At 49.5% G+C, this 23804-nt stretch overlaps 2 protein-coding genes across 5 annotated transcripts; both read left to right on the forward strand.

Moving 5' to 3' along the window:
• Positions 1 to 2067: 2067 nt before the first annotated feature.
• SERPINF2 (serpin family F member 2) lies at positions 2068 to 11744 on the forward strand. Of its 4 annotated transcripts, none has more exons than XM_034752663.1 (11): positions 2081 to 2194; positions 2869 to 2907; positions 3483 to 3546; positions 4210 to 4278; positions 5654 to 5728; positions 6271 to 6727; positions 7079 to 7222; positions 7466 to 7669; positions 8555 to 8697; positions 9284 to 9488; positions 10822 to 11744. In XM_034752663.1, exons 1-11 carry the CDS (start codon positions 2178 to 2180, stop codon positions 11145 to 11147), a joined length of 1743 nt encoding a protein of 580 aa, XP_034608554.1. In that variant the 5' UTR covers positions 2081 to 2177; the 3' UTR covers positions 11148 to 11744. The 4 variants fall into 4 exon arrangements, with proteins under 4 accessions (XP_034608555.1, XP_034608554.1, XP_034608556.1 ...); XM_034752665.1 differs by having other exon boundaries at positions 2096 to 2194; positions 2869 to 2903; XM_034752664.1 differs by lacking the exon at positions 2869 to 2907 and having other exon boundaries at positions 2068 to 2194.
• A 4029-nt stretch (positions 11745 to 15773) lies between these two features.
• SERPINF1 (serpin family F member 1) lies at positions 15774 to 23692 on the forward strand. Its single transcript, XM_034752265.1, has 8 exons — positions 15774 to 15912; positions 18587 to 18672; positions 19084 to 19285; positions 19364 to 19519; positions 20478 to 20681; positions 21620 to 21762; positions 22646 to 22856; positions 23290 to 23692. Exons 2-8 carry the CDS (start codon positions 18595 to 18597, stop codon positions 23547 to 23549), a joined length of 1254 nt encoding a protein of 417 aa, XP_034608156.1. The 5' UTR covers positions 15774 to 15912; positions 18587 to 18594; the 3' UTR covers positions 23550 to 23692.
• The last annotated feature ends 112 nt before the right edge of the window (positions 23693 to 23804 follow it).

Below are 23804 nucleotides of genomic sequence, written 5' to 3' on the forward strand. Positions count from 1 at the left end.
AGAACATGTCTGATAGTGATAGACTCAAGGCGCTCAATCTATTTCACTTCACAAAGAGAAGATTAAGGGCTGACTTGATTATAGTCTGTAAGTACCTACATGGGGAACAAGTATTTAACACTGGGCTCTTCAGTCTAGTAGAGAAAGGTCTAACATGAGCCACTGGCTGGAAGTTCAAGTGAGACAAATTCAGACTATAAATAAGGTGGAAAATATTAACAATGAGAGTAATTAAGCATTGGAACAATTTACCAAGATTGGTGGTGGATTCTCCATCACTGCAAATTTTAAAAGCAACATTGAATGTTTTTCTAACAGCTCTGCTCTAGGAATTATTTTGAGGCAGTTATCTGGGCTCTGTTATACAGGAGGTCAGACTAGATGATCACCACAGTCCCTGCTGGCCTTAGAATCTATTAGTCTATGGGTGGAAATGGGTGCTGCACGTTGTGTGTGTTTGAGGGAAAGGCAGAAGGTGTAGCTGGATGGTGGAGGTGCAGTGTGGCTGTGTTTGGGGGAAAGGCAGAGGGTGTAGCTGGATGGTGGAGGCGCAGTGTGGCTGTATTTGAGGGAAAGGCAGAAGGTGTCGCTGGATGGTGGAGGCGCAGTGTGGCTGTGTGTTTGAGGGAAAGGCAGAGGGTGTAGCTGGATGGTGGAGGTGCAGTGTGGCTGTGTGTTTGAGGGAAAGGCAGAGGGTGTAGCTGGATGGTGGAGGTGCAGTGTGGCTGTGTTTGGGGGAATCGGGTGTGCACCATTACCAGGGTTGGGGTTGTCGGAGAGGGTTGCAAAGTGACTACTCTGCAGCCAACAGTTTCTCTGCTCTGAGCAGTGACTTGAAAAGAACCAAGCCAGCTCTCCTTGTGCAGGCTCCCCTGGCGGAAGGGGTGCGGTTGAGCAGGCCTCTGCCTGGCCAGCTTGGAGTAGGTTGTGCTGGTGACCCTTGTCCAACTTCTACCTCCCAATGTTCTAGAGCGCCTCTCCCCCGCCCTGGCCTTTCAAAGCAGCTTCCCAACAGCACATTGACCCGTCCCAAATCAGCCTCCTCTAAAGCAGCTTGGGGTGACAGTTCTCAGGCCTGTCTTGTTTTCACCTGTTCTCCCCTCCCTAAACTCTTAAGGCTTCTCCCTGTAGTCACTGTGGGGGCCAGGGCCTTCTCCAGGGTGTATGTGTGTGGGGAGGGGGCAGCAGGCCTCCTGCCCTCACTCGAAGGCTCTAAGACTAGTCAGCTAGCACAGCCCTGGCTCAGGCCCTATGGTCCCATTCAAATTCTCCACCCCCCCAGCACTCTAGTCCAACAGTGATAGTAATGCATGAGGCCGCATCACCCCCAGAGACAGGTGAGGCTCATTATCTCCGCTGTACAGAGGGCAAGCTCAGGCCAAGGTTATAGCGAGCCAGTGAGAGAGCCAGGATCGTGCCCTTCGCACAAGACCATCCTGCCACGTAAGAGTGGGGGCTTTTCTGGTGCGTGTGTGTCAAGGGCTCACAACAGTCGCTGGTGGGGAAACCCAACTCTTCATGATGTGTGGCATGATGTGTGGCATGGCCCAGAGAGTGTCATCTCAGCCCAAGCTGAGGCCACTCCACTTCCTGCTTGGACACACTGCAGCCAACAACTTGGGCCCCGGCCATGTGTCAAAGGGCTGCAGTCCCATGTTTGCTGCAGCAGGAGGAGAGGCTGGGATAGATAGACTAGAAAGCTGGAGTTTCTCACACAGAAAACTCTCGGAATAGTCGCGGGGAGAGGAACCCAAAAGCCATTAAATCCCAAACCTTGGCTCTTCCATTTGCGGCCAGGTTTAAGGGATCTGCATGCCCCTACAGGCACAAAGGGGATCTGGAAAGGGGGAGAAACTCAATTAGACAAAAGATTCCACTTGTTACTTCTACTCTTAGACTTTCAGGAGTAACATAAGCTGGTAAAATCAGGGTCACAGCTGTCCTTGGGGTGCAGCGACCTAGAGCCCCACAGAAAAACACCAATTCGCTCCATCCCAGAACAAATGTTTAACCGGATGTACAGGGTCAATATTTGCAGAAAGGGAAAAATCTTCAAATAAGGGGTGGTGCTGAAGGTCATGCCTGTCACTGCCTGGCAAGCGTGGGCTGGACAAGGGGCTTCATCTGCCCCATGCAGAGCCATCGGCTGGGTAGAGAGGGTGCCAGCACCAACAGAAATGCTTAGCAAACCGAGGTAAGGGGCAGAGGAACTGGGGGGAGGAGGGATTTGGCAATAAACTGGGGGGAACTGCTCTGGTGGGAGGGAGAGGGTGCACAGTGTGAAATTGCCCTAGTGGGTGGGGAGTGGAGAATTCAACAATGAGCTGAGGGCCAGGGGCCTCGGGGATTGGAGTGAAGTTTGGGGTTGCATGTGGGCCAGCTGTAGGATTTTTTTTGGGGGGGGGGGGGGGCGTTGAAATGCCCTCAATCTCGTCACAGGTGATTGGCAGATGGGGGGAGAAGGGCTGCAGCCCAGCTTTTCCAGGTTAAGCTAGGGACTGCCTGGCAAACTGACGCTGCCCCCCAGGAATTCAGCTCTGTTTTGGGGGTGGTGCTGGGTGTTTACCCAATCAAGGAGTAGGAGAACGACCCCCACTAGACCAGGGTGAGTGCTTGGGGCTGGAGCCGGGTCCCAGCGAGGTGCAGGCCAGTGCGAGTGGGCAGGGCCATGCCCGAGGCACTGGCAGGGAGCCTGGCCCCCCCAAGTGACAGGAACAAGAGTGTAGCGGTGGGAGGGGCTGTGCTTGCCTGGAAGGGGACTATGTGAGTGGTGGGAAGGGGAGGGCTCTGTGCTGCAGGCCAGCTATTGAGGGGGCAACACTAGTGATCAGCTCTGACATTGCACTTTCCATCCACAACCCTCTACAGGCAGCACCTGCTGAATCCTTGCAGCTTCCTAAAAGGCAGGTCAGTTTCATTGTCCCCCATGGAGGCACAGAGCAGCAGCAGAACTGGGACTGTCTCTGACCATCAGCCAGGGGCCTGTCCCTTCTCCTCAGCTTTGTGTGCCTGGGCGAGAGAGTGGAGAAGCTGGGCCTCTCCCTGGGTTGTGTGGGACAGATTTCATGGGGGAATCATTAGGAAACTGCAATGTGCTCTCCAGCCAAATGAGGGTGAGAGGGGTTAGAAATGCAAGCGTCCAGGGAGAATAAACGCCTGAGCACAGCTACAGCACTGAACCAGTGCTGGGTCCCGGTCTACTCTCTGGCTGCAACGCCTTGGGGTTGGGCCTGGACTCCAGTGCTGCTTCAGGGACTGTTCTCTTCAGCGCCATTCACCTTGCCGGCTGCTGTCTCCCTGAGTTGGTTTCCCAGCAGTTTGTGTCTGTTCCTCTTGGATCCTGTTTTCCTTTCCTCTCCTCTGGACTCATAATCTGTTGCTGTTCTCATTGTAATAATGGGCAGGCACAGTACCGGCACCCTGGGAGCAGAGAGGACCCAGGGAGTAGCTTGTGAGTGTCACTGACAGCTTTTGTATTCCAGAAATACGGCGATGCTGCTCTGGGGTCTGCTGCTCTGCTTTTCCACTCTGCACGATAGCCCAGGGGTAAGCCACAGGCACAAAGCATTGCCTTCACCTGTCCTGCAGGACATCTCCTCTGTCAGCGCACTCTTCACCCCAGCCAGCCGGGGGCAGTGGCGGGAACAGGGCAGGCTGGGTTAGAACAGGGCTGATCTTCACACAAAGGCTTATAGACCTCGGTTTCTTTATCCAGTCTGATGTCACTGTGGAGGTGCTCATGACCCAGATAAATACCCTGAGCTTCAATGGTCTCTAGTGGCTGTGAGTTACAGGAGTTCATCAGGCACTGTGATTTCATCCATTTGCCTCCTTGCTCTCACGAGAGCTGATCTAGAATTGCTCAATCTATCTTCTATCTCAGCCACTATTCTGCATCCCTCTCTCCTGTTCCCTCTCTAAGCTAAACAGTCCCGATCTTTCCAGTCTCTCTCTAATCATTTCCATCACCCCCTCGGGACTTCCACTTCTGTTATATCCATTCTACAAAGAGGTTAGAACCATCTCTGCTTCAGTCAGCCAAGGGAACCGCAGGGGACGTGCTAGTCTCTGGCCCCATCTGGAGGGACGTGGCAGGAAGTGAGCCAGAGGGGAGTGATTTCCTCATCCGAACCTAGAGGAAGCTATTTGGTATCCAACTCTGGGCCTCTTCCCTTTCCCCCAACTCTGACTCAGGTAATTTCCTTCCAGTTTCCTTTGGCACATGCCCTTGAGATGAAGACTCCCCCCTCTGACCACGCCCCGCAGGAGAGACCCGAGGTAAGCGGTGACAGGCTCCCATGTGTTGAGTTACGCCGGGGTATTTGTAAAGCTCTACCAGCACACCTTGGTCTAGTCCTGCCAGGGCCACCTTCAAACACATGCCAAAAATATGGGGATGTCCAACTTCACTGTGTGCAGAGTCTGCCATATGCACTGCGTCCCAAATATGGTCAGGCAGCCCAGCTCCAACTGACTTTCAGTGACACCTCACTCCCTTAGGCCGGTTTGAAAATCCCAGCCTGAAGTGAGAGGCCAGCATATGGTGTAGATCAGTGGCTCTCAACCTTTCCAGATTACTGTACCCCTTTCAGGAGTCTGATTTGTCTTGTGTACCCCCAGTTTCACCTTATTTAAAAACTACCCGTTTACAAAATCAGACATCAAAATCCAAAAGTGTCATAGCACACTATTACTGAAAAATTGCTTACTTTCTCATTTTTACCATACAATTATAAATCAATTGGAATATAACTATTGTACGTACGTTTCACTGTATAGTATATAGAGCAGATTGTCTATATGAATTTTCAGTTTGTACTGACTTCGCTAGTGCTTTTTATGTAGCCTGTTGTAAAACTAGGGAACTATCTAGATGAGTTGATGTACCCCCTGGAAGACCTCTGTGTACCCCACGGGTATGCGTACTCCTGGTTGCGAATCACTGGTATAAGGGACAGAAACTGATGTGTACAGAGATTGGCTGGTGAATTAATTATTCAGTCATAAAACCAATAAAGGAAATTACCAGCTTTGGACCAGGAAGAATAGAGGCTTGTGTCTGAAAGTGTCTGTCTTGGCTTTACACTGTGCCCATCCCTGTGTTACCCGAGTGCTACATGGATCTGTTCAAATACACACAAGGAAACCTCTGTATGTCTCTCCTCTCCCCCTGCTATTCTGTAGGGAGGGTTTTTGTCATTTAGGTGGAGTTATTTAGGGCCAGCTAGGTCCAAGAAGTGACCAGCATTGTAGATGTAGAGGCTGTGACACCCACAGAGAATGCTGCAGAGATGGTGTGAGGCAGATCTGCAGTGCTAGAGGTGTGGAGAGGAGGAGAGTTCGGGGTTGAGGATGATGCTGGAGTTACAGACGGAAGAGGCAAAGGGAGGCCTGAACAAGAAGGGAGCCAGAACTGGGGTGCAGGAGACTCCTTGTGCCAAGAGAAGGATGTTAGCCAGAGATATTTAACTGAAGGAAGCTGAGATGAAGCCATCTTTTCACCTCGACAGGGCAGATCAAGAGAGTAGGCAGAGAGGAGTGATTGATTGTCTTGGAAGACCCCGGCTTGGTCCGTTTTCTTTGGAATAAGGCACTTTCTATTTTCCAAGTTTGTGCTCATGTGAAATCCTGAATAACTACTTTCAACCTTCAGGGCCCAGCAGTGGAAAATGCCACCAGCAAAGAGAACCCGGAATGGGATCCCTCAGCACAACCACTGACCAGTCAGGTAACAGAGAGGACGGGGGCACTGGCCAGAGCAGTCCAGGCACAAGGGGTGATGCTGTCACTACCTCAGCATATTCTGTCCTGGGATGTACTGTGTCAACACACACCGGCCACCTCGGCACTAATATTCCATAGTCAAAGAATACACACAAGTTTTGAGAAGGGACTGGCTGCAACAGGTCCCTTATCATCCTCCTCTTTAGTGTAGGTCATCATTGGTTGCTATTATTTTCAGGGGACTTGTTCCCTCTGTTCTTCAGTGCAGCCCTAGTAGCGCTGCTCAGATGTCAGGACAGTGCTGATCTTTCAGATTGCTGACCAGTTCCCTCTGGGTAGCCTCCCTCTCACTGACTACCTGCAACGCTTCATCACAGAGCACGTAGCCTGTGCCAGATAACTAGGCATGGTGCCTCCCTACCAGTGTGAACTGGACCCATTTGTCCCCTCCCTGTGACAAGCCACCTGCAGTCCCAGTAAGAGAGTGCGGAGGCAGCTCTGTTTCCCTGCTTTCTCTCAATGTAACTTCCTTCTGTTTCATTGCAGCACTCTGAAGAGGCTGGAGCCTTAGAAGGAGAGCCACAGTTTGTTCCCACCACCACTGTTCTGCCAGGAGTGGATCCAACCCTGCCAAATGCTGCAGTGTCGGATTCCACCTCTGACACCTGGGAAGACATCCATGGGGCTACACTGCCACTTCCTACCACTAGCAGCACCACAAGCCCCGGTGCTGGCCTCACAAGCTCAGGGGGCCATCTTGTCACCGGGACAGTAGGAGATCACAAGCAGGTGCTGGAGGTGCAAGAAGTTGATTCCTCTGAAGAGGAGGGAGAAGGTCAAGAGAGAGGCTGTGACATGTCTCAGGAGCAGACACGCAGGCTAGCAGAAGGTCTGATGAAATTCACCATCGATCTCCTGACAGAGGTCCAGATGGAGACCAGCAGACCCAATGTGATCCTGTCTCCCCTCAGCATCACCCTGGCATTGTCCCAGCTGGCACTAGGTAAATTACTAGGTTCAAACAACACAAGCTTTCGCCCTCTATGATGTTCCCTCTAGGAGAAGCACCCATAGCCAATGTCCAAAATGCAAACACTAAGCTGGGCATCCTCCCGCCAATGTTAATCCTCTGGCTTTATCGACGGTTACCCTCACTTGAGGCTGGTCTCAGTTTCACTTGCTGGGACAGCATGGACCCAGTCAGGAGGTGCTGGGTATTGCCTCTAATGCCTTACACTCAGACCACCAGAGTCTCTCTGGGAAGACATCAGATGCCCAGCCAGAGAGGGAGGTGGTCAGAGCACCTGCCCCTTAGCCCCTCGGATAGTGACACAAATCTGACATTGCTTTTAAGGCGCAGCAAACCAGACGGAGAAACGCTTGCTGGAGGCGCTGCACCTGGAATCAGTGCCCTGTCTCCACCACCTGCTGAGCAGCATTCGCAGGCAGCTCACAGGGTCCATGCTCAGTGTAGCTTCACGCATCTATCTGCAGAAAGGTGAGAGCCAGGAATGGGGAATTCCTGTTGGGGTGTGGCTGCTGAAATAAAACTCTCTGGGACACACACAGGCTGAAGCAGCTGTGCTGATAGAACAGTGACACCCCTTAGTTTCCTGAAGTACTCCCTGTGGGGAAGCCCCTGCTATCTGGTGAGCACATCTGGCTTCACACCGCACTGTCTGACACGCTGAGTGAGTTTCATCAAGGCCAGATGACCTCATGTCGAGTTCCTTCCTTGCAGGGTTTGAGGTTAAAGAGAAATTCTTGGAGACCTCAGAGCGATTCTATGGGGCAAAGCCTGTGACCCTGTCTGGGAACAATGAAAATGACCTCATAGCCATAAACAAGTGGATAAAGGAGGCAACTGAAGGGCAGATATCCACTTTCCTGGATCAGCTCCCTGCAAGCACTGTGATGCTCCTACTCAATGCTGTCCATTTCCAAGGTGAGCTTCAGTGCACTCCACAGTCCCCACTTTCCAGGCCTTCCCCTCAGTGACTAGCTGGGGTTCTGGGTCCTTTCCCCAGGTGAAGTGGCTGCAGGTACCCAGGTGGAATCTCCTTTAATTTCTTCCCCATTTTGCTAGATCCCTCTTCCTCGCCCCTGCATGTATGCAGTTCCCCTTGTTTAGTCTTGTCTTCAAATCTCATTACAGCGCAGCCTCCTGACTTCCTCACCTGTGCTACACACGTTAACTGACCCAGGAGCCAGAACTAACCCACAGCGTCCCTGTCACCTCGCTGGTCCTGATCCCTGGGAGGCAGCACATCATCTTGCTCTTCTTAGCCAGGTCGCACACACTTCATTAGGTGCCCAGCAAGGTGCTCTGAAGTGCTCCTGCTAAGTCATGGCCAGGTTACAGCCCAGCACAACCTTAGCCTGGTCTTCCTCTAATTTCCTGAGGGCTGAGTACCCCTGTGCTGTCAGGGGTCTGGCCTGTACACTTGCAGGAGCTCCTTGCACTATCACTGCTGCTGGCTTCCTTCCTCAATCCCTGCCTTACTGGTTGCTCTACAGCTGTCTCTCTTCTCCATCACTGATTTTACCCTGCACTTATAGACATTCTCTACTTCCTCCCCACAGCACCTCAGTCTTCTCCCTCACTGAGGCACAGAGAGGGGATGCCATTAGGCGTTGGCTCATTCCACTGCACCACACAGCCTCTCCTGAGGATAAAGACATCCTGCACTCAAAATCCTTCCTGCTATGGCACTTCTTTCTCCCTGCTCCAGTCACCACTCACCTGTTTGCTGATGCGTTGTCAGGCACTTTCCTTTGTTTTTCATTCAGGTTTGGCTTTGATTAATTATAAATGTATGGTTTTGGACAGGATTTTGGAGGCATAAGTTTGACCCCAGTCAGACTGGGCCAGATGTATTCCACCTTGACGACCAGTTCATCGTTCCAGTTGAGATGATGAAAGCTCAGAAATATTCCCTGAGCTGGTTTACTCTGGATCCCCTGGAGGTTCAGGTAAGAGTCTGTCTGGGGTGCTGCTGGGCAGCTACGGGAATATCCCTTTGTTATTGCAATGCCCCCACTGCATCCCCGTTCTATGAGAAGAGATGGGAATACCTGTTCACAGACGCAGGACACAGAACTTCTTTTCAAACATTCTTTGCCTTCGTTCCCTGAAAGGCTGTAACATCTTTGCCCTCAAATTCATGGGATGATGGACTAGATGGGACCTAATGGACCTTTTGGATAAGTCTGAGAGAAATGAAGCAACATGGAGATGGAATTCTCCCATGAAAAGTGGGAGGATCTCTTCAGAACAGGGCCACTGCAGTGTAAATGCAGTTCATTTTACAGGGGGGCCTTTGTGTTTCTCATATCTTTGGTCTCCACCTGCCTTGTGGATAAATACTGGATCTAAGCATTAGCAGTATCTGTTCCAGTCTGACCTCTGACTCCCTGGGATGAACAGCCACTCCACTCCCAGCATGCTGCCCTCCTCCCCCTGGCTAATTGTTCTATTGACAAATCACTTTCTGAGCCCTCATTGTCTTTGCTTGGCTGTTTCCTGTTCCACCAGTTCTTCTGATTGGTTTGTTTCCAGGTAGCCAGGTTTCCCTTTAAGGGCAACATGAGTTTTGTGGCCATTGTCCCAAACCAGTTTAAGTGGAACGTCTCCCAGGTGCTGGCGAACCTCAGCCATGACAAGCTGCACAGCCGCTTCCCCAAGGAGAAGCCCACCATGGTAAAGATGCCCAAACTGCATGTAGATTACCAGCTTGAACTCAACCAAGTCCTCAGCCAACTAGGTAATGCCCAGGATGAGGTTTGCACGGTATGAATGGGTTGGGCTGATTGCAGTTATCTGTGCACTGAAGCTCAGAACAGATCTCCTTGCTCCAGGCAACTTCAAAGACCTTGTAACTCTTTACTCTTCTCCCTGTTCCTGCCCTTTGCTTTTTTAGCACCAGCCTTTTCTCTGCCCTCTCTTCACTGCAGTTCCTGTAGCTGTCTCTCCCTATCTTCCCCTCCTTCAGCTCTCCATCTCACTTCCAAACTCAGCTGTGACCACCCTTCCCCTGCCTGTGACCTCAATTTATTTTCTCTTGATGTTGGGATGTATGAACTGCTAAGACAAATGTGCTTCTCAGTGACAATGCAGATCACAAAGCCCAGAACAAAGAGTGTGAGAACTAAGGACAAAACAGTCTTTGTTAAGAGGTATCAGAGGGGTAGCCGTGTTAGTCTGAATCTGTAAAAAGCAACAGAGGGTCCTCACTTGCATCTGAAGAAGTGAGGTTCTTACCCACGAAAGCTTATGCTCCCAATACTTCTGTTAGTCTTAAAGGTGCCACAGGACCCTCTTTTGTTAAGAGGGTCTGGACCGGACCTTCCTCATGGACACAGCATTTCCAGCATAGCAGGAATGACATTTACCACAAAGCCCCCGACCTACCCAAGCATCCTTCAAAAAACAAAATCTACAACCAACCAATAAACACCAAGCAGCAAACAAAATATACCCCACTAGAGCTTCCCACCCCTTAGGAAGAAATGCCAGAGACTCTATGAATTCCACTAGGGACAGCACTGTGGAAGGTGCTCAGATACCATGCTGTGGGAAGCAGTATAAAGCCCTAGGATAGATGGTCAGTCCATATGAAAGCTGCGTTTGTTTGGCTCTTGCAGCTATCCATACAGGGAAGGACTGATAAATCTGGCCAGAGTGCACTTTTCCTTACTCTGCCTGCCCATTCTCTAGTATGGGATCTGGTATGGTGCATGTCCAGTCCCTGGTGTTGTGTACCGAATACAGTGATACAGACTGTTGCTTCCTCTACGGAGAGGTTCTCAAACTGGGGGTCAGGACCCCTGGGAGGGTTGCGAGCTGTCAGCTTCCACCCCAAACCCCGCTTTGTCTCCAGCATTTATAATAGCGTTAAATATATTTAAAAGTGTTTTTAATTTATAGGGGGTGGGGGTTGCACTCAGAGTCTTGCTATGTGAAAGATGTCACCAGTACAAAAGTTGAGAACCACTGTTCTATAGGGATAAAATGAATGTCTGAGCCAATGGCATGCCATGGCACTGAACTAGTGAGTAGACAGGCTTCTGTTTGACCCCAATTTGATTTCTATTTAGGCCTCAGGGAGTTGTTTTCCGCCCCAGACCTGCAGAAGATCACAGATGAGCCTCTCTTTGTATCCAGCATCCAGCACCAGTCCACCCTGGAGCTTGCAGAAGATGGTGTGGAGGCATCAGCTGCCACTAGTGTCATGATGTCTCGTTCACTCTCCACTTTCAGCCTCAACCAACCCTTTCTCTTCATTATCTTTGAGGAGACAACAGGCATCCCACTCTTTGTGGGCAGCATCCAGAACCCCAACCCCAGCGCTGCCCAACAGAAAAAAGAGCCACAGGACTCACCTAACCTGAAAAATGGCATCAAAAATAGTATCCCCAAATAAGGGAGGAGCAGTGCCTAGGAGTCCTGGGACTGCTGCCTGGGAGACCTCTGTAGCAGGGTCTCTCTCTCCTGGCTGGGCTTCCATCAGAAGCCCTTCTGCCCCATCCCAGTGGGTCCCCTCTGGCAGGGCTCTCTCTAGAGCCCCTCAGCACCACTCTTGAGCAGCAGTGCTGGTACCAAATTGTCTTGAATACTCATTAGCTTCTGACAATGTCTCTATGCAATTGGACAAAGACAAGAGGCGTAAAAGCTGTTCTTCCCTCTGAGCCCCTTATGCACATTCCTTGGTCAGGACAGTCACCAAACAGCAGGACTTGCTTGTCACTAGATAGGCAAATAGCAGCTAAATCAAATTGATTAGCAGCCAGTCACCTTCCCTGGGATGCGAGTCTCAGCTACTATTTCTGATAAAGGTTCTGCCTAGAACATTTCTGCCCCAGTCCCCTGGGTACTGGGATCTTCTGGGTGTGTGCGCAAGGGAGGGGGCTCATTTCTATCCCTGGCACCAGCCCTTCACCTGGGATGTTGGAGGCATCTTTTGTAAAGTGTTTTTTAGTAATTTTTATGTTGGCAGAATAATAAAGAGTGAAACAGATGATGTTTGGCTGAGTTGTCACCTTGAGAGATACCCGGCAGAGACTGGAAAGGGGCATAGCAGGGCAGCAAACAGGTGGAGTAACTGCAAAGACTGGGGGGAAAAAGTTACTGGGGCTTGACTGAAGGATGGAAGGTCCTAAAGGGTCTCATGAGAAGTGAGCAGTCCTTTCTTCTTACTCCAACTCACACCACCAGAATGAGGAGTCACAGGATGAGATTAATGGCTAGTAAATATGGAACCATTAAAAGGACATTGCCCATTCCCCTTTGGAAATCTCAGCTGCACATACCAGAGAATCCACTAATGTGGGTGGATACAAAGAGAGGGGAGATCCAGTCTGAGGCTGTGGGGTCTGAGATGAGCTGTAGGGGTCAGGAAGGAAATTTCCCCATTAGCAGCACAGCACAACTGGCTGGTCTTTGCCTTCCTCTGAGGGAGGAACTGGTACTGGGCATTACCAGCTGGCAGGCTGCTGGATGCAACGGATCCATGGTGTAACCCAGTCTGGCACATCCTACGTGTGGCTTGTTATCTTATATTGGGTGCTCCTGAGCCCGCAGAACAATGCTACAGGAGTTTGACATCTTCCAGGACATGACTGCATCTCCGTGGGGTCAGAGTCACTTCCTTCTGTCAGTAAAGGAATGGTGTTCACCTGGAGCTTCACTGCTGAGCTGCACACAGCTCACTGGATCCCTGCTCTGAAATAACTCAGCATGTCTGACCCAAGCAGCAGAGACTGATGGTTTGGGGGAAAAGCAACCCCCACCACAGCAACTGAAGCTGTATTACGTTAGTCTTGCTAGTTTCGGTGTTTCTGTAGCAATTAACAGTGAATGTCTACATGCTGACAAAGGGAATGTAGAACCACTCTTTGTTGGCCATCGCAGATTCTGCTTCTCATCACTTCTAGGAAGCCCTTCTAGGGTATGTCTACAGTGCATCTGGGAGCGAGCCTCCCACCCTGGTCCACAGACCTGGGTTAGCAGGGCTCACGGTAGTGTGCTGAAGGTAGCTGTGTAGACGGGGTGGTTTGGGCTCTGAAGCCCACCCTCCTACTACAGGTTTCAGAGCCCAGGCTGCAACATCTACACAGCTACCTTTAGCACACTACTGTGAACCCTGCTATCACAAGTCTCTTCACCCAAGGTGAGAGGCTCACTCCCAGTCACCACACAGATATATCTTAGTGGTTTTGTTTTCGCAGGGAAGTAGCTAAAGAACCAGAGTCACCTTCCCAACAGCTCCCCCTTTCCTGAGTAGATCTGCCCCAACCAGAGAGCAAGTTGCCTGCTGGCATCTCCCTCACTGACTGTCCTGCACTTTCTGTTGGGATTGGATGGAGGGCGATCGACGCACCGACCACAAACGTCAGGGACACAAGAAACCTTTTTAAAAGAAAGCAACTGGCTCAAACCTGCAATTACCAATAGACACCACACATGGTTTACAGATTCCAAGTCTAAGGGGAGACCAGCTAAGAATAATGCCCCGCCCTGTGCCCTGTGGAATAACATTTACTGGTCAACAAGAGGGTGTAATTACTCTACTACGTAATTAACGAGTAAACCAGAAGGAATCCAGCTCTATTACCAGGGCCCTCAGGGAACATTTCAGATTCCTTTGCTCTCATAATGACTGCCCTATTTTAGAGATGCGGGTCCATGCCTCCGTTAGGTCTTGCCTTGGCTACGGCAACTTTCTCCTCCTTCATTCGCACCTTGCTGCATTCCATTCGATCCAAAATCCTGCCGCTAAAGTCATCTTCCTTCCACACCACGGCCTTCCGGCTCCCCTTGTGCAGAATGTATATTTTTCTTCCTCTTCAAAGCTCTGAACAACTCAGTTCTTATTTCCTCCTACTCCCCTTCATTCTGGTAGTTCCCTCCTGCTTTTCTTCTCCTACTCCCATCTTCACTTTGTTCCAGAGGGCAGTGGCTAGTTCCTGCTATGCTGTATATAAGGCACAATTAACTTTTGATGTTCAACAAATACTCTGTTACGTCAAAATTAATTCATGAGATTTTGTGCAGTCTTTTGAGGCTCTCTGATGGAGGGGGCTGTAGAAATGCAAACTATTATTAACATCCAGGCTCATGACTTCCCACCACAGGACAATGCTCTTGCTTCCTAACATTCATACATCTTGGTAGTGACCCTTGAACCTATTCTGGTAAAGCAAAGCTCTATCATAGATTGTAAGGCCGGAAGGGATGACTGTGATCTTCTAGTCTCAAATGTATGACACAGGCCATAGGACTTCCTTGAATTAATTCCAGTTTGAACTAGAGAAGGTCTTTTAGAAAAACATCCCATCTTGATTTAAAAAATTCCAGTGATAGAGAATTTCCCATATCCCTTAGTAAGCTGTTCCAATGGTCAATTACCCTCACTGTTAAATTTATACCTTATTTCCAGTCTGAATTTTTTGAACTTCAACTTCCAGCCATTGGATCTTGCTATAACTTTTTCTGCTAGTTTGAAATAGTTTCTATTATAAAATTTCTGTTCCCCCATGTAGGTACAGGACCTCTGCCCTGAAAACAATTACCCATAGGGTGAAGCCATCACTAAATTAATATTTCTTGATAACTTTCATATTTGAAATGTTATTGAATTTCTTCACTATAGCAAATCCATATGGATATCAAACATACAAAATGTCCATGACATAAAGCCTAATACTGTTCAGAAAGAATATGCCCTATTTTAAATAAAATAAGCCACTCAAACCAAAATAAAGTATCCACATGGGTTTGCACTGGTTTAACTAAGTTTGTTTAAACTCACAACTTTAGTTAATCTGATGCAACTCTCTACATAGAAAAGGACTAATTGACTTAGCTAAAGCAAAATAGGTGTGTTCACACAGCCTTTGCATGGGTTAAAAATCACACCTATAGTTAAACTGGTGCAACTTTCTTGTGTAGACAAGGCCTTAGTAAGAATCAGCCCAAGCCTTTCACAAAAGGCATTTTAGTACTAAATACAAACATTAAAAAGAGGAAGTGGAGAAAAACATGGGAAATGTCAACTGCTAATCTCCAACAACCAGCGTCACTCAGCCTCAGGTGAATGCAGAACGGGTCTCAGGGACAAGCTTATTTCCACAGATCTCTGCTTACAATGCAAGTCCAGAAGCAGTTTCCACATAAGGCCGTAACTGTCCATCTTATTACTGCTCGGGAAGACTGTTTTTTCTCACTTGGCCATGGTCAATGAAGCAGCACTGACCCACAAGAAACCAAATGGGATGATTTGCTTTTCCAGCTCACAAAGATGCTGGTTTGCGGTTCATGTGGATCTCCAGTCATCCCCTCTTCCCATTAGCGGAGGGCCTGTAGGCGATGAGTGCATGTCTGAATAAGTCTCATTGCCTAGAGAGTAAGGCCTGCAGCGCAGCAGGGATAGATTCCAAGACAATCCCAAATGTGGGGTTTGGTACAGCTGCCTTCACTACTTTCCGCATTTCCCTCTAGACAAGCTGCTTGCAGCAGTGGTCAGATAGCCCCAGTCCCATCCCATCTCTCCTTCACTGAGCGTATTAGGTCATTCTTCTTAATACTGACACTGCATCTTGGCTAGAGCCGCTCCTGGGTCCTTTCTCTTTAGTTGCTTTAAATTGATATTTGGATCCTGCTGCTGGGTCGAGGTTCTTGCTACGTTAAATGGAGTTACTGCTATATTAATGATGCTACCGCAGCTCCCACTCAGCCATCACCAAGCATTTTATAACCCCCGGAGGTAGGGAAGGAATAGTCCCATTTTACAGATGGGGAAGCCAGGGCACTGAGACGGGAGCTGACTTGCCCAAAGTCACACAAGGAGCTTGTGGCAGAGCACAGAATAGAAGCCAGAGAACTTGGTTCTCAGTCTTGTGCTTTAACCACTGACTGTTTCTCAAATAATGAGCATTTGCTTTGGGAGCTGGATCAAGTGCAGGGTTAAAGCCAGCACAATGCAGTGACAATCACAGGATCAAAAATTAGGGCAGACCACTTTAAGAGAACCCTGGGAAGTGTAACCTGAAGCCTGCTGAAGGCTGGGCTTGGGGGCAGTCTGCTGGCAGGCAGCAAATAAAGCAGATGTGGCTGTTATAAACTCCATGCTGTTCAGAGTCTCACCAAGGGTGGTAACATAGGACAGCAGTGGCTGAGAGGAGTCCGAGGTAAGGAGCAATCTGCTTCCAGACCTGTTGGTCCACAGCTAGTAGCAATCGGAGTGCCCAGAATGATGGGAAGAGCACAGGAATGAGTCGGGGGGGAGGGGGCTCTCTTGCAGGGCCTGGGAGACAGGAGTGATGGTCCTTGCTATGGTATGGCCTGGAGAGTGAAGAATTCCTCCTGGAGAAACAGGAGTAGGCTGGAAATGGGGGACTCTCCGGCTTCTCCTGGAGCGATTGAGGGCCAGAAGAGTGCTTGGGAACAAGGGTCCTTCCTGCAGGCTCTGAGGATCAAGCATGGATGGGCAGGGGGTTACAATCCTGCATCAATTAGCACTTGTGTTGCAGTTAGATAGTTTTCTTTGCAACAGAAACGGAGTCTAGCAAAAAACTGAGTCAGACCCTCTTGGTGAGGTGCTCTGAGACACCCCCCAATAGAGAGAAACAGACCTCATAGGTAGGGTGGCTGTGAGATCCCACACTCAAATGTGCGTAAGGATAGTTAGAGACCTTCAGAACTCTCTAGCCTGGGGGAATGCTGTTTTATTTCAGAGCTGCAGAGATCCAGGGAAGAGACAATTCACGCTTGGAAAGTATCTTCTCAGCTTGTTTCCCAACCTGCTCTTTCTGAGTCTAACATCACAGACTGCATGCTCTAGATCTTTTCCTTTCTTTTTAAACACAGCTATAGATTTTAAAGTTACACTAGAAATCACCCCAGCTCTGCTCCAGCAAAGACTTTTTCTATCTGCAGTTTTGGCTGTGTGCATCATAACTGCACAAATAGAATCCAGATGTTCAGGCCCATTCAAGCTCAGCAGGGCTTTGTCATTCTAAAATGGAAATCACTTCTTGGCAAAGCCTGAGAAATATGAGGGTGGTGACAATCCTGGCAAAGATGATAAAATCTGGGAATGCACTCTCCATTCTCATGCTTCCAGGAGCACAGAGCTGTTGGGAGCAGAGAGTATTGTAGAGCCTTTTTTCAGAGAAAGGCCACACTTCATGGAAAACCCACATCTCATGCCTAGCCCAGAGCAAACCTCTCACACTAAGCATAGTGGGAAAGCCAGGTGAAGAATCTGCTTGCAGCAGGCATCCTCAGACAGCATCCAGCCAGAATCTCTCTGCTCCCGTGTTCCACAGGAGGCAGGCCTACTCAGAAATCCCACCATAAGGCTTACTCTCACAGGAATGAAAAGTCCCTGAATCACATCCACCCTCACACCACCTAACATTGCTTTGGTCCAGTACAGCAGCTCCACTCAGAGCATATTTTCTGCACTGGAAAGAAATCCAGAATACCGCTCTCCTGGGTGGGGGATGGTGTCTGAGCATAGATGCAGGGAGAGAATCCATGAGTCTTGCGAAATTGGACTGCATAGCCAGTTTCATGTCTGCTCTAAACAGAAACAATGCTACAGAGATAGCATTTTTGGCAGGGATGCTGTAGAGGAACAGCGTTTCCTAAAGCAAAACTGCTAACATGGAGAGAGGGGCTGGGGGAGTTTTTTCTTGTAGGGAAATCCTCTGCCTGAACAGGCTGGTGCCTGAATTGTAGTCGTTGTGGACACGTGGCTTTCAGAGTTTGCAATTCTACCGACAGCCATGTTTGCTTTAGAGCTGCATTTAATCTGAAACACATGTGCAGGCTCCTACTCCTCGGGCTGCACTGGATCACAGGGGTTAGTTAAATACAAGTGCCCTTCCTTTAATTCCTTTGGCATTTATATAAACACTGCTTTCACCCAACCCCTGTGGCATCTGACCTCAGGGACATGGCATCCCTGCAATTGGTCTAATTTACCGAGGATGAAGGTTTGGGTAACACTACCCGTTGGACCAGACACATCATTGTACAGAACCCTCTCATGCAGACACTGGGGAGGTTAACATTGGATTTCTGAAAAAGAACAGGATTAGTGGCTCTAGGGAGCTTGGTGTTTTTTTTCCTATCAAGAATCCTGAGTAAGCCCAGTCCAGTCCTTTACTCCTCTCTGCTTTAGCCTCTACCCCATGGTATGCATTTAGGGTAGGAAGGGTTCCTGGGAGCCCATCAATGATGCTATTTAATCAGCTACTGAGCCAGAGTGGTAGTAAGGTGCTCATGCAGCCAGTAATCCTCCACGGATAGGGCTACGCAGTGAGCAAGCCTGAGGCTAGGAAGTGAATTGGAGGGCTGGGCAGTGTGTGTGTGCATGTTCAGGACAACAGCACTAGCCCGTTAACTATCTTTTATTTCATCCAGCGTTAGTTGTTGGACTTGCTGCTTTTGTAGGACTATTGACTTTTTGAATGCATGGGATGTAAAGCAGCAAGAAGAGTCTCTTGTGCACTGATCTGATCTAGTACCTTTCAGGGCCTTGGAGTTTGGTGTCTTGTCTGAGAGCCAGTGCGATTTGCATCACATCTCTACCTCTGCTTTTGGGCTCAGGCAACACCTGCCCAGAAATGTGCATGCCCCAATCTCAAGAAGCTCAAAGCAGCTGGAGCTGACCAGCTGAAGAAGCCACAGGTTGAGGATTTGCAGCTGATCAGCTATGCAGACGAGGTCCCGCTGCAGAGAGATGCACTAGATGCACATGCAGTGCCTGCTAGGCGTAGCAGACGGAGCTAGCTGGAACAAAGAAATAGGCAGATTGACTAGGGTAAACAGCTCTATTGTGTTCTTCCCTTCTAGGTTCCATCATGCAGACTCTGGTTGTTCTCCTGTGGCTAGGGCTCCTAGCCTCCCCCAGCAGATCTCAGGACTCGGCTGCAGAGCAGGTGAGTGTGATACAAAACGTGACAAGGAGAGTGAGAAACTTGGACCATAAAACTTCCAAAATTAAAATTCTAAATGGGAATATTAAGCACCATCCTCCAGAGCTGCCAAGGACAACCTAGGACCATCATGGGCAATGACAGGGGAAAGGTAAGTCCTGCTCTGCCCAGGTAAAAGCATGGTGGAATCTCCAGTAGGTACAGCAGGCAGGACTGGGTTCTATTCCCAGCTCTGCCTATGATATACTGTGTGACCCTCCGTTTTCCCAACAGTACGACAAGGCCAGTACTTCCCCCGCTTACAGAGAAATGTCTGTAAAGCACTTTGAAGGTGAACAGTTCTCTGGCTATCATACTGCTCCTGCCTTCTGACGCAGAGCAATTCTAAAGAATTCTGTTTCTTGTGCCTGCAAGGACTCCGGGACCCCTGAAGGAGGCAACACAGAGGCAGCTGAGGAGGAAGATCCCTTCTACAAAAGCCCTGTAAACAAATTGGCAGCTTCAGTCTCCAACTTTGGCTATGACCTGTATCGCCAGCAGTCGAGCAAGACTCCCACCGCCAATGTGTTACTGTCTCCCTTCAGTGTAGCTACTGCACTTTCTGGCCTTTTACTAGGTGAGTCCCTCCTCCTCCTCACACATTCTTGTGCATGGCTGGAGGGGAGCCTCATGCTCCTTTATTTATGGTTGGCAGGTGCTGGAGAGCGAACAGAAGACCTGATTTCTCGTACTCTCTTCTACGACCTGCTTAACAAGGCTGAGGTCCACAACACCTACAAGGAGCTACTGGCTAGCATCACTGCACCTGTAAAGGGCCTAAGAAGTGCCACCCGCATTGTTGTGGAGAGAAGTAAAAACCTTTTTTCACCTGCCTACATCAATCTTGGCTTTGTCCCTGAGCAGCAGTCAGGAGAGCAGAATGGATGGGTCACAGGCACCAATGGCTTCAGTTACAGGACACAGCTGTGGCTGGAGCCTAAGCAACTGCTTCTGCCCTGTGCTGATTGCACTATGCAGTGACAGTGTTGGGGGTCCCTAGATAGAGCTTGGAAAAGGTTTATTAAAATCAAAAAAGTGCCAACAGGGCACTTGGCAACAGAGCTGCTGGCACAGAAGGGACCCAAGAACTTGCTTTGATAATTTCATCTCCTCCCTAAGCCTCACTCCAGCTGCGCCTACCTCCCAGGAGCCATCTAACGTATTTTCAATTCCAGATACAGTTTGATTATATCTTTTGTTTTACAATAATGATCAGGCCCAGCCTGAAGACAGATCATATAGGACTGTTTGACCCCTCTGAGTCAGTTAAAATGCCATGTTTCACTCTGCTCTAGACCATCCTGATAAGAATGCTAAAATCTCCCACTTCTCCCCCCTCTCCCCTCCCGTCAACCTGATGGCTTGAGGAAGATCCAAGCTCCTCAATAAGCTGTAATCATGTAAGGAGTGTAGGGACAGGGCTAGAGTCAGACACCAAAGTGGTGGCAGCTACAGGTGGGCTTTTGGTTCCTATCACCAATCTTTACCCATTAATTGAAGGTTTTGCCAGACTACAGCATAGGATGTGGCTGTGAGACTAGATAAATACATCAGTTCCCCACACAGCTTTAGTTAGACTCTCTAGGTGTTTGCACATGCCTGTGTATCACAACAATGGGTATTTAGAAGACTAGGGCTTAGATATCTGTAAGTATGTCAGGAAAGGGCATGGGATGCTCACTGCCAGGCCTTCAGCTGTACCTCATTGCCTTGGGATTTCGTCTCTGATAGAGGGAGTAGGCTGCAGTAATGGTCTTTCTGCCCCTCAGAACTGAGAATGAAAATGGGGTTTGTGAGCCAGCTGGAGAAGTCCTATGGGGCACGGCCCAAGTTGCTGACTGGCAATACCCATTCAGACCTGCAAGACATCAACAACTGGGTGCAACAGCAGACCAAGGGAAAGATTGTCAAATTCCTGAAGGAGATACCTACAGGCATCAGCATCTTCCTCATCGGGGCAGTTTATTTCAAAGGTAAGAGCTTACCGTCGTTCATGGGCAGGGGTGAGATGGGGCTGTCTCCTAATTGCATGCCAGAAAACACAGGAGGGAAGGTCACATCCTGGCCAGGGCACACTGAAGAGGTAGGCAGAAAGACAGAGTGACAGGAAGAAACTTCTTTGAACACATGGATATAGATTCTCTACTGTGAGTTTAGTAAAGGAGGTGGGACTGATGCTTGATGAACGTGGAAAGAACTTCCCCATGGGAGGAGTCACTACTCACAGGAAGCTGAGTCTTGACCTGCTTGCAAAAAGGGGTCAGGGAAGGAGGAAAGTGAAAGCCTGTAAGGATGAAAGACAGAATGTCCTGCCCAATGGAAGGAGATTCATCAAGAGTTCAGATGGGACTGTGCCTGCCACACCACCCCTCTGCATGGACAGGAGATACTGGGGAGCTGTTCTAGGGAATCCAGACATCAAGTTTTATATTACAAGAGCAGCAATTGGCATAGTCAAGCTCAGGGCAACGTTGTGCTGGGTGCTCCCCAAACAGGGGTACAGAGACTGTCCCTGGCCTGGAGAGTTAACAATGAGCAAATACACAAAGGGTAGGTGGAGATTAGCAGTACCACTTATAGTTATATTTATATAATTATAAATACATCAGCTCTCTCCAGCTGCTCGTCCACCCAACCAGCATATGTCAGCTGACTTCATATCCAATCTGGCCAAACCTCAGATGGGATGGAAGGGGCTAGAGTGCCAACAGTAACAATAAAACAAAGTTGCAAGTATAGCTGATCCCAGTAACTGGCTTTCTGACCTCTATCATCCTCCACTTACCAAGACCAATCCCCTAAAGCAGGACTATTTCATGTATGAAACCACAATACCATTCCATTGGTTACATACCCAGACCTTAGGTTTTCCCATTATTCCTGAACATTCCTGTTTTATTTTTAAAAATAGGACAGTGGGGAACCAAGTTTGACCCCACAAAGACTATGCTGCAGGACTTCCACCTGGATGAAGGCAGATCCGTGAAGGTGCCCATGATGTCGGACCCCAAAGCCATACTGCGATATGGCTTCGACTCAGAACTCAACTGCAAGGTCAGGTGAAGGACTGAGCAAGAAAGAGAATGTAGCCCCTGTGCAAAATCACCTCGCTCTAGACTAGGGAAAGATCCATCCTCACTCACTAGCTCCCCCCCACCAGGAGGGTGAGTTCTGCCCCTCCCACCAAACTCCTGTAACTCTTGTTCTTTACACCAGGGCAGAGAGCTTTGGGTTTGCTCAGAGAACTCCACATCCCCATGATCATATAGCAAGCAACTACAGCTTTAAGTAGCACAAAGGTCTTTCCAGTCTGTACAGCCGCCCCAGCTGGGCAGGGAGGAAACGGATAGGCTGCAGGGAAGGACAGGCTTTGGTAGAAGTTTCTCTCTGACTCACTGCCTTTCAAAAAGTGGAAAGTTATTCGCTCTACCACATAGTTCCAGCCTGTTCCTAATGGAGCTCCACCCTCTGGTAAGCATCCTCCCTCTGACAGGGGAGGGAAAGTGCTGCTTCTGGGAATTCATCAAGGCTGTTCCTGAAATAGCTGGAAAAGTTGCTAGTGAGCTAGGCAGGGCTGGCCCTGGGTCTGACTCCCAGAACTGGGGGCTGTGCATAGCACAGCATCAGTATAGGGGTGGGAGTTCCAGCTGAGAATTCCGCTCCCCCCCATACTACAATTCAGTACAGATTCTCACAGGAAAGATGTTGCATTTTGCATTTCCTTTCACAGCCAGAGGGACAGGGTTTAGGGCAGAAGTCTGTACCGTGGAGGGGCAAGGGGAACCTGTGGTATAGCAGATAAGCAGGGTGGGAAGGAAGAACCTGGTAGGTGGAGTGGCTGGCCGGCCAACCAAGGTTAAGAGACCACAGCTGGCACTGGGAGATTCTGCTGGTGTGTTTAGAGATAACTCCTTGTCTTTTTTTACTATGCTTCCAGATTGCCCAGCTACCACTGACAGCCGGGGTCAGTGCTATGTTCTTCCTGCCACAGAAGGTGACCCAGAACATGACCCTGATTGAGGAGAGTCTCACCTCGGAGTTTGTCCGTGACATAGACAGGGAGCTGAAGACAATTCACGCTGTGCTGAGCATACCCAGGCTGAAGCTGAGCTCTGAGGCGGCACTTGGCAGCACACTGCAGGAGATGAGTATGTACATAGAATGGTCCACTGCAGGCTGCTGGGGCTCAGAGCTGCTCCTTCAGCTTCCCGAGAACAAGCAGCCAATGGTCACAAGCTAGGTCCTGCTGGCATATGTATGGACTTCACTGACAACAGCAGCTCATGCTTCCATCTCTCACACAGGCTCTGCCTGGGGCCCACTCCCACCATCTCCCAATGAGCTCAATGGGCCCTATGATTAGGGCTGCCAATTTTGGTTGGATTTATTCCTGGAGATTTCATCACATGACAATCTTTAACTCCTGGAAACTCCAGGCCAATCCTGGAGGGTTGGCAACCCTACCTATGACTCCTCCCCTCTGCAGCACTAGTAGTACGGCCCCAATCTGCAGCACTGTCTACTTACCCTCCCAGAAGGTCCCTTCTTCCCAGCTAATGGAATCTTCCTCCTTTCCCTTAGGGCTCCAGTCGCTCTTCACAACACCTGACTTCAGCAAGATTTCTCCCAAATCCACCAAGCTCTCTCATGTGCAACACAAGGCAGTCCTGGAACTAAATGAAGATGGGGCAAGATCCACACCAAGCCCCGTAGAGAATGCTGCTCGCCTGACCTTCCCCCTTGACTACCATCTAGACAGACCGTTCCTATTTGTGCTGAGGGATGACACCACGGGAACCCTCCTCTTTATTGGCAAAATCCTGGACCCCAGGAGCACTTAGCTCCCTGGACAGCAGCCTGCAATGTTTGAGTCCTCCAGAAAGGCTGGGGTAACTGGGAAGGATGCTGGGTCCCTGCTCTGCTGCACAGTCAAACTTGCAAATCTTATGCCTACATGCTGCAATAAAAGAGCTTTTGCCACAAACATTTCAAAGTGCCACAGCGTTCTCCCTTGTAACACAGGCCCTGGTTTGGTTTGCATTGGGCCCCCGTACCAGTTTCCCAGAGTTCCTCCAACATCACCATGTGTCCCCTGT

Source organism: Trachemys scripta, chromosome 18 (genome assembly GCF_013100865.1).
Source record: "Trachemys scripta elegans isolate TJP31775 chromosome 18, CAS_Tse_1.0, whole genome shotgun sequence".
NCBI classification, from domain to species: domain Eukaryota; kingdom Metazoa; phylum Chordata; order Testudines; family Emydidae; genus Trachemys; species Trachemys scripta.

Bases quoted from the DNA above. Each gene is read 5' to 3' on its own strand.
- SERPINF1 (XM_034752265.1), top strand. From the start codon at position 18,595: ATGCAGACTCTGGTTGTTCTCCTGTGGCTAGGGCTCCTAGCCTCCCCC. The intron at 19,286-19,363 runs GTGAGTCCCTCC...TATGGTTGGCAG, and splicing joins ACTTTCTGGCCTTTTACTAG to GTGCTGGAGAGCGAACAGAA. The intron at 19,520-20,477 runs GTAAAAACCTTT...TCTGCCCCTCAG, and splicing joins CCGCATTGTTGTGGAGAGAA to AACTGAGAATGAAAATGGGG.
- SERPINF2 (XM_034752664.1), top strand. From the start codon at position 2,079: ATGCCTGTCACTGCCTGGCAAGCGTGGGCTGGACAAGGGGCTTCATCT. The intron at 7,223-7,465 runs GTGAGAGCCAGG...CCTTCCTTGCAG, and splicing joins ACGCATCTATCTGCAGAAAG to GGTTTGAGGTTAAAGAGAAA. The intron at 8,698-9,283 runs GTAAGAGTCTGT...GTTTGTTTCCAG, and splicing joins TGGATCCCCTGGAGGTTCAG to GTAGCCAGGTTTCCCTTTAA.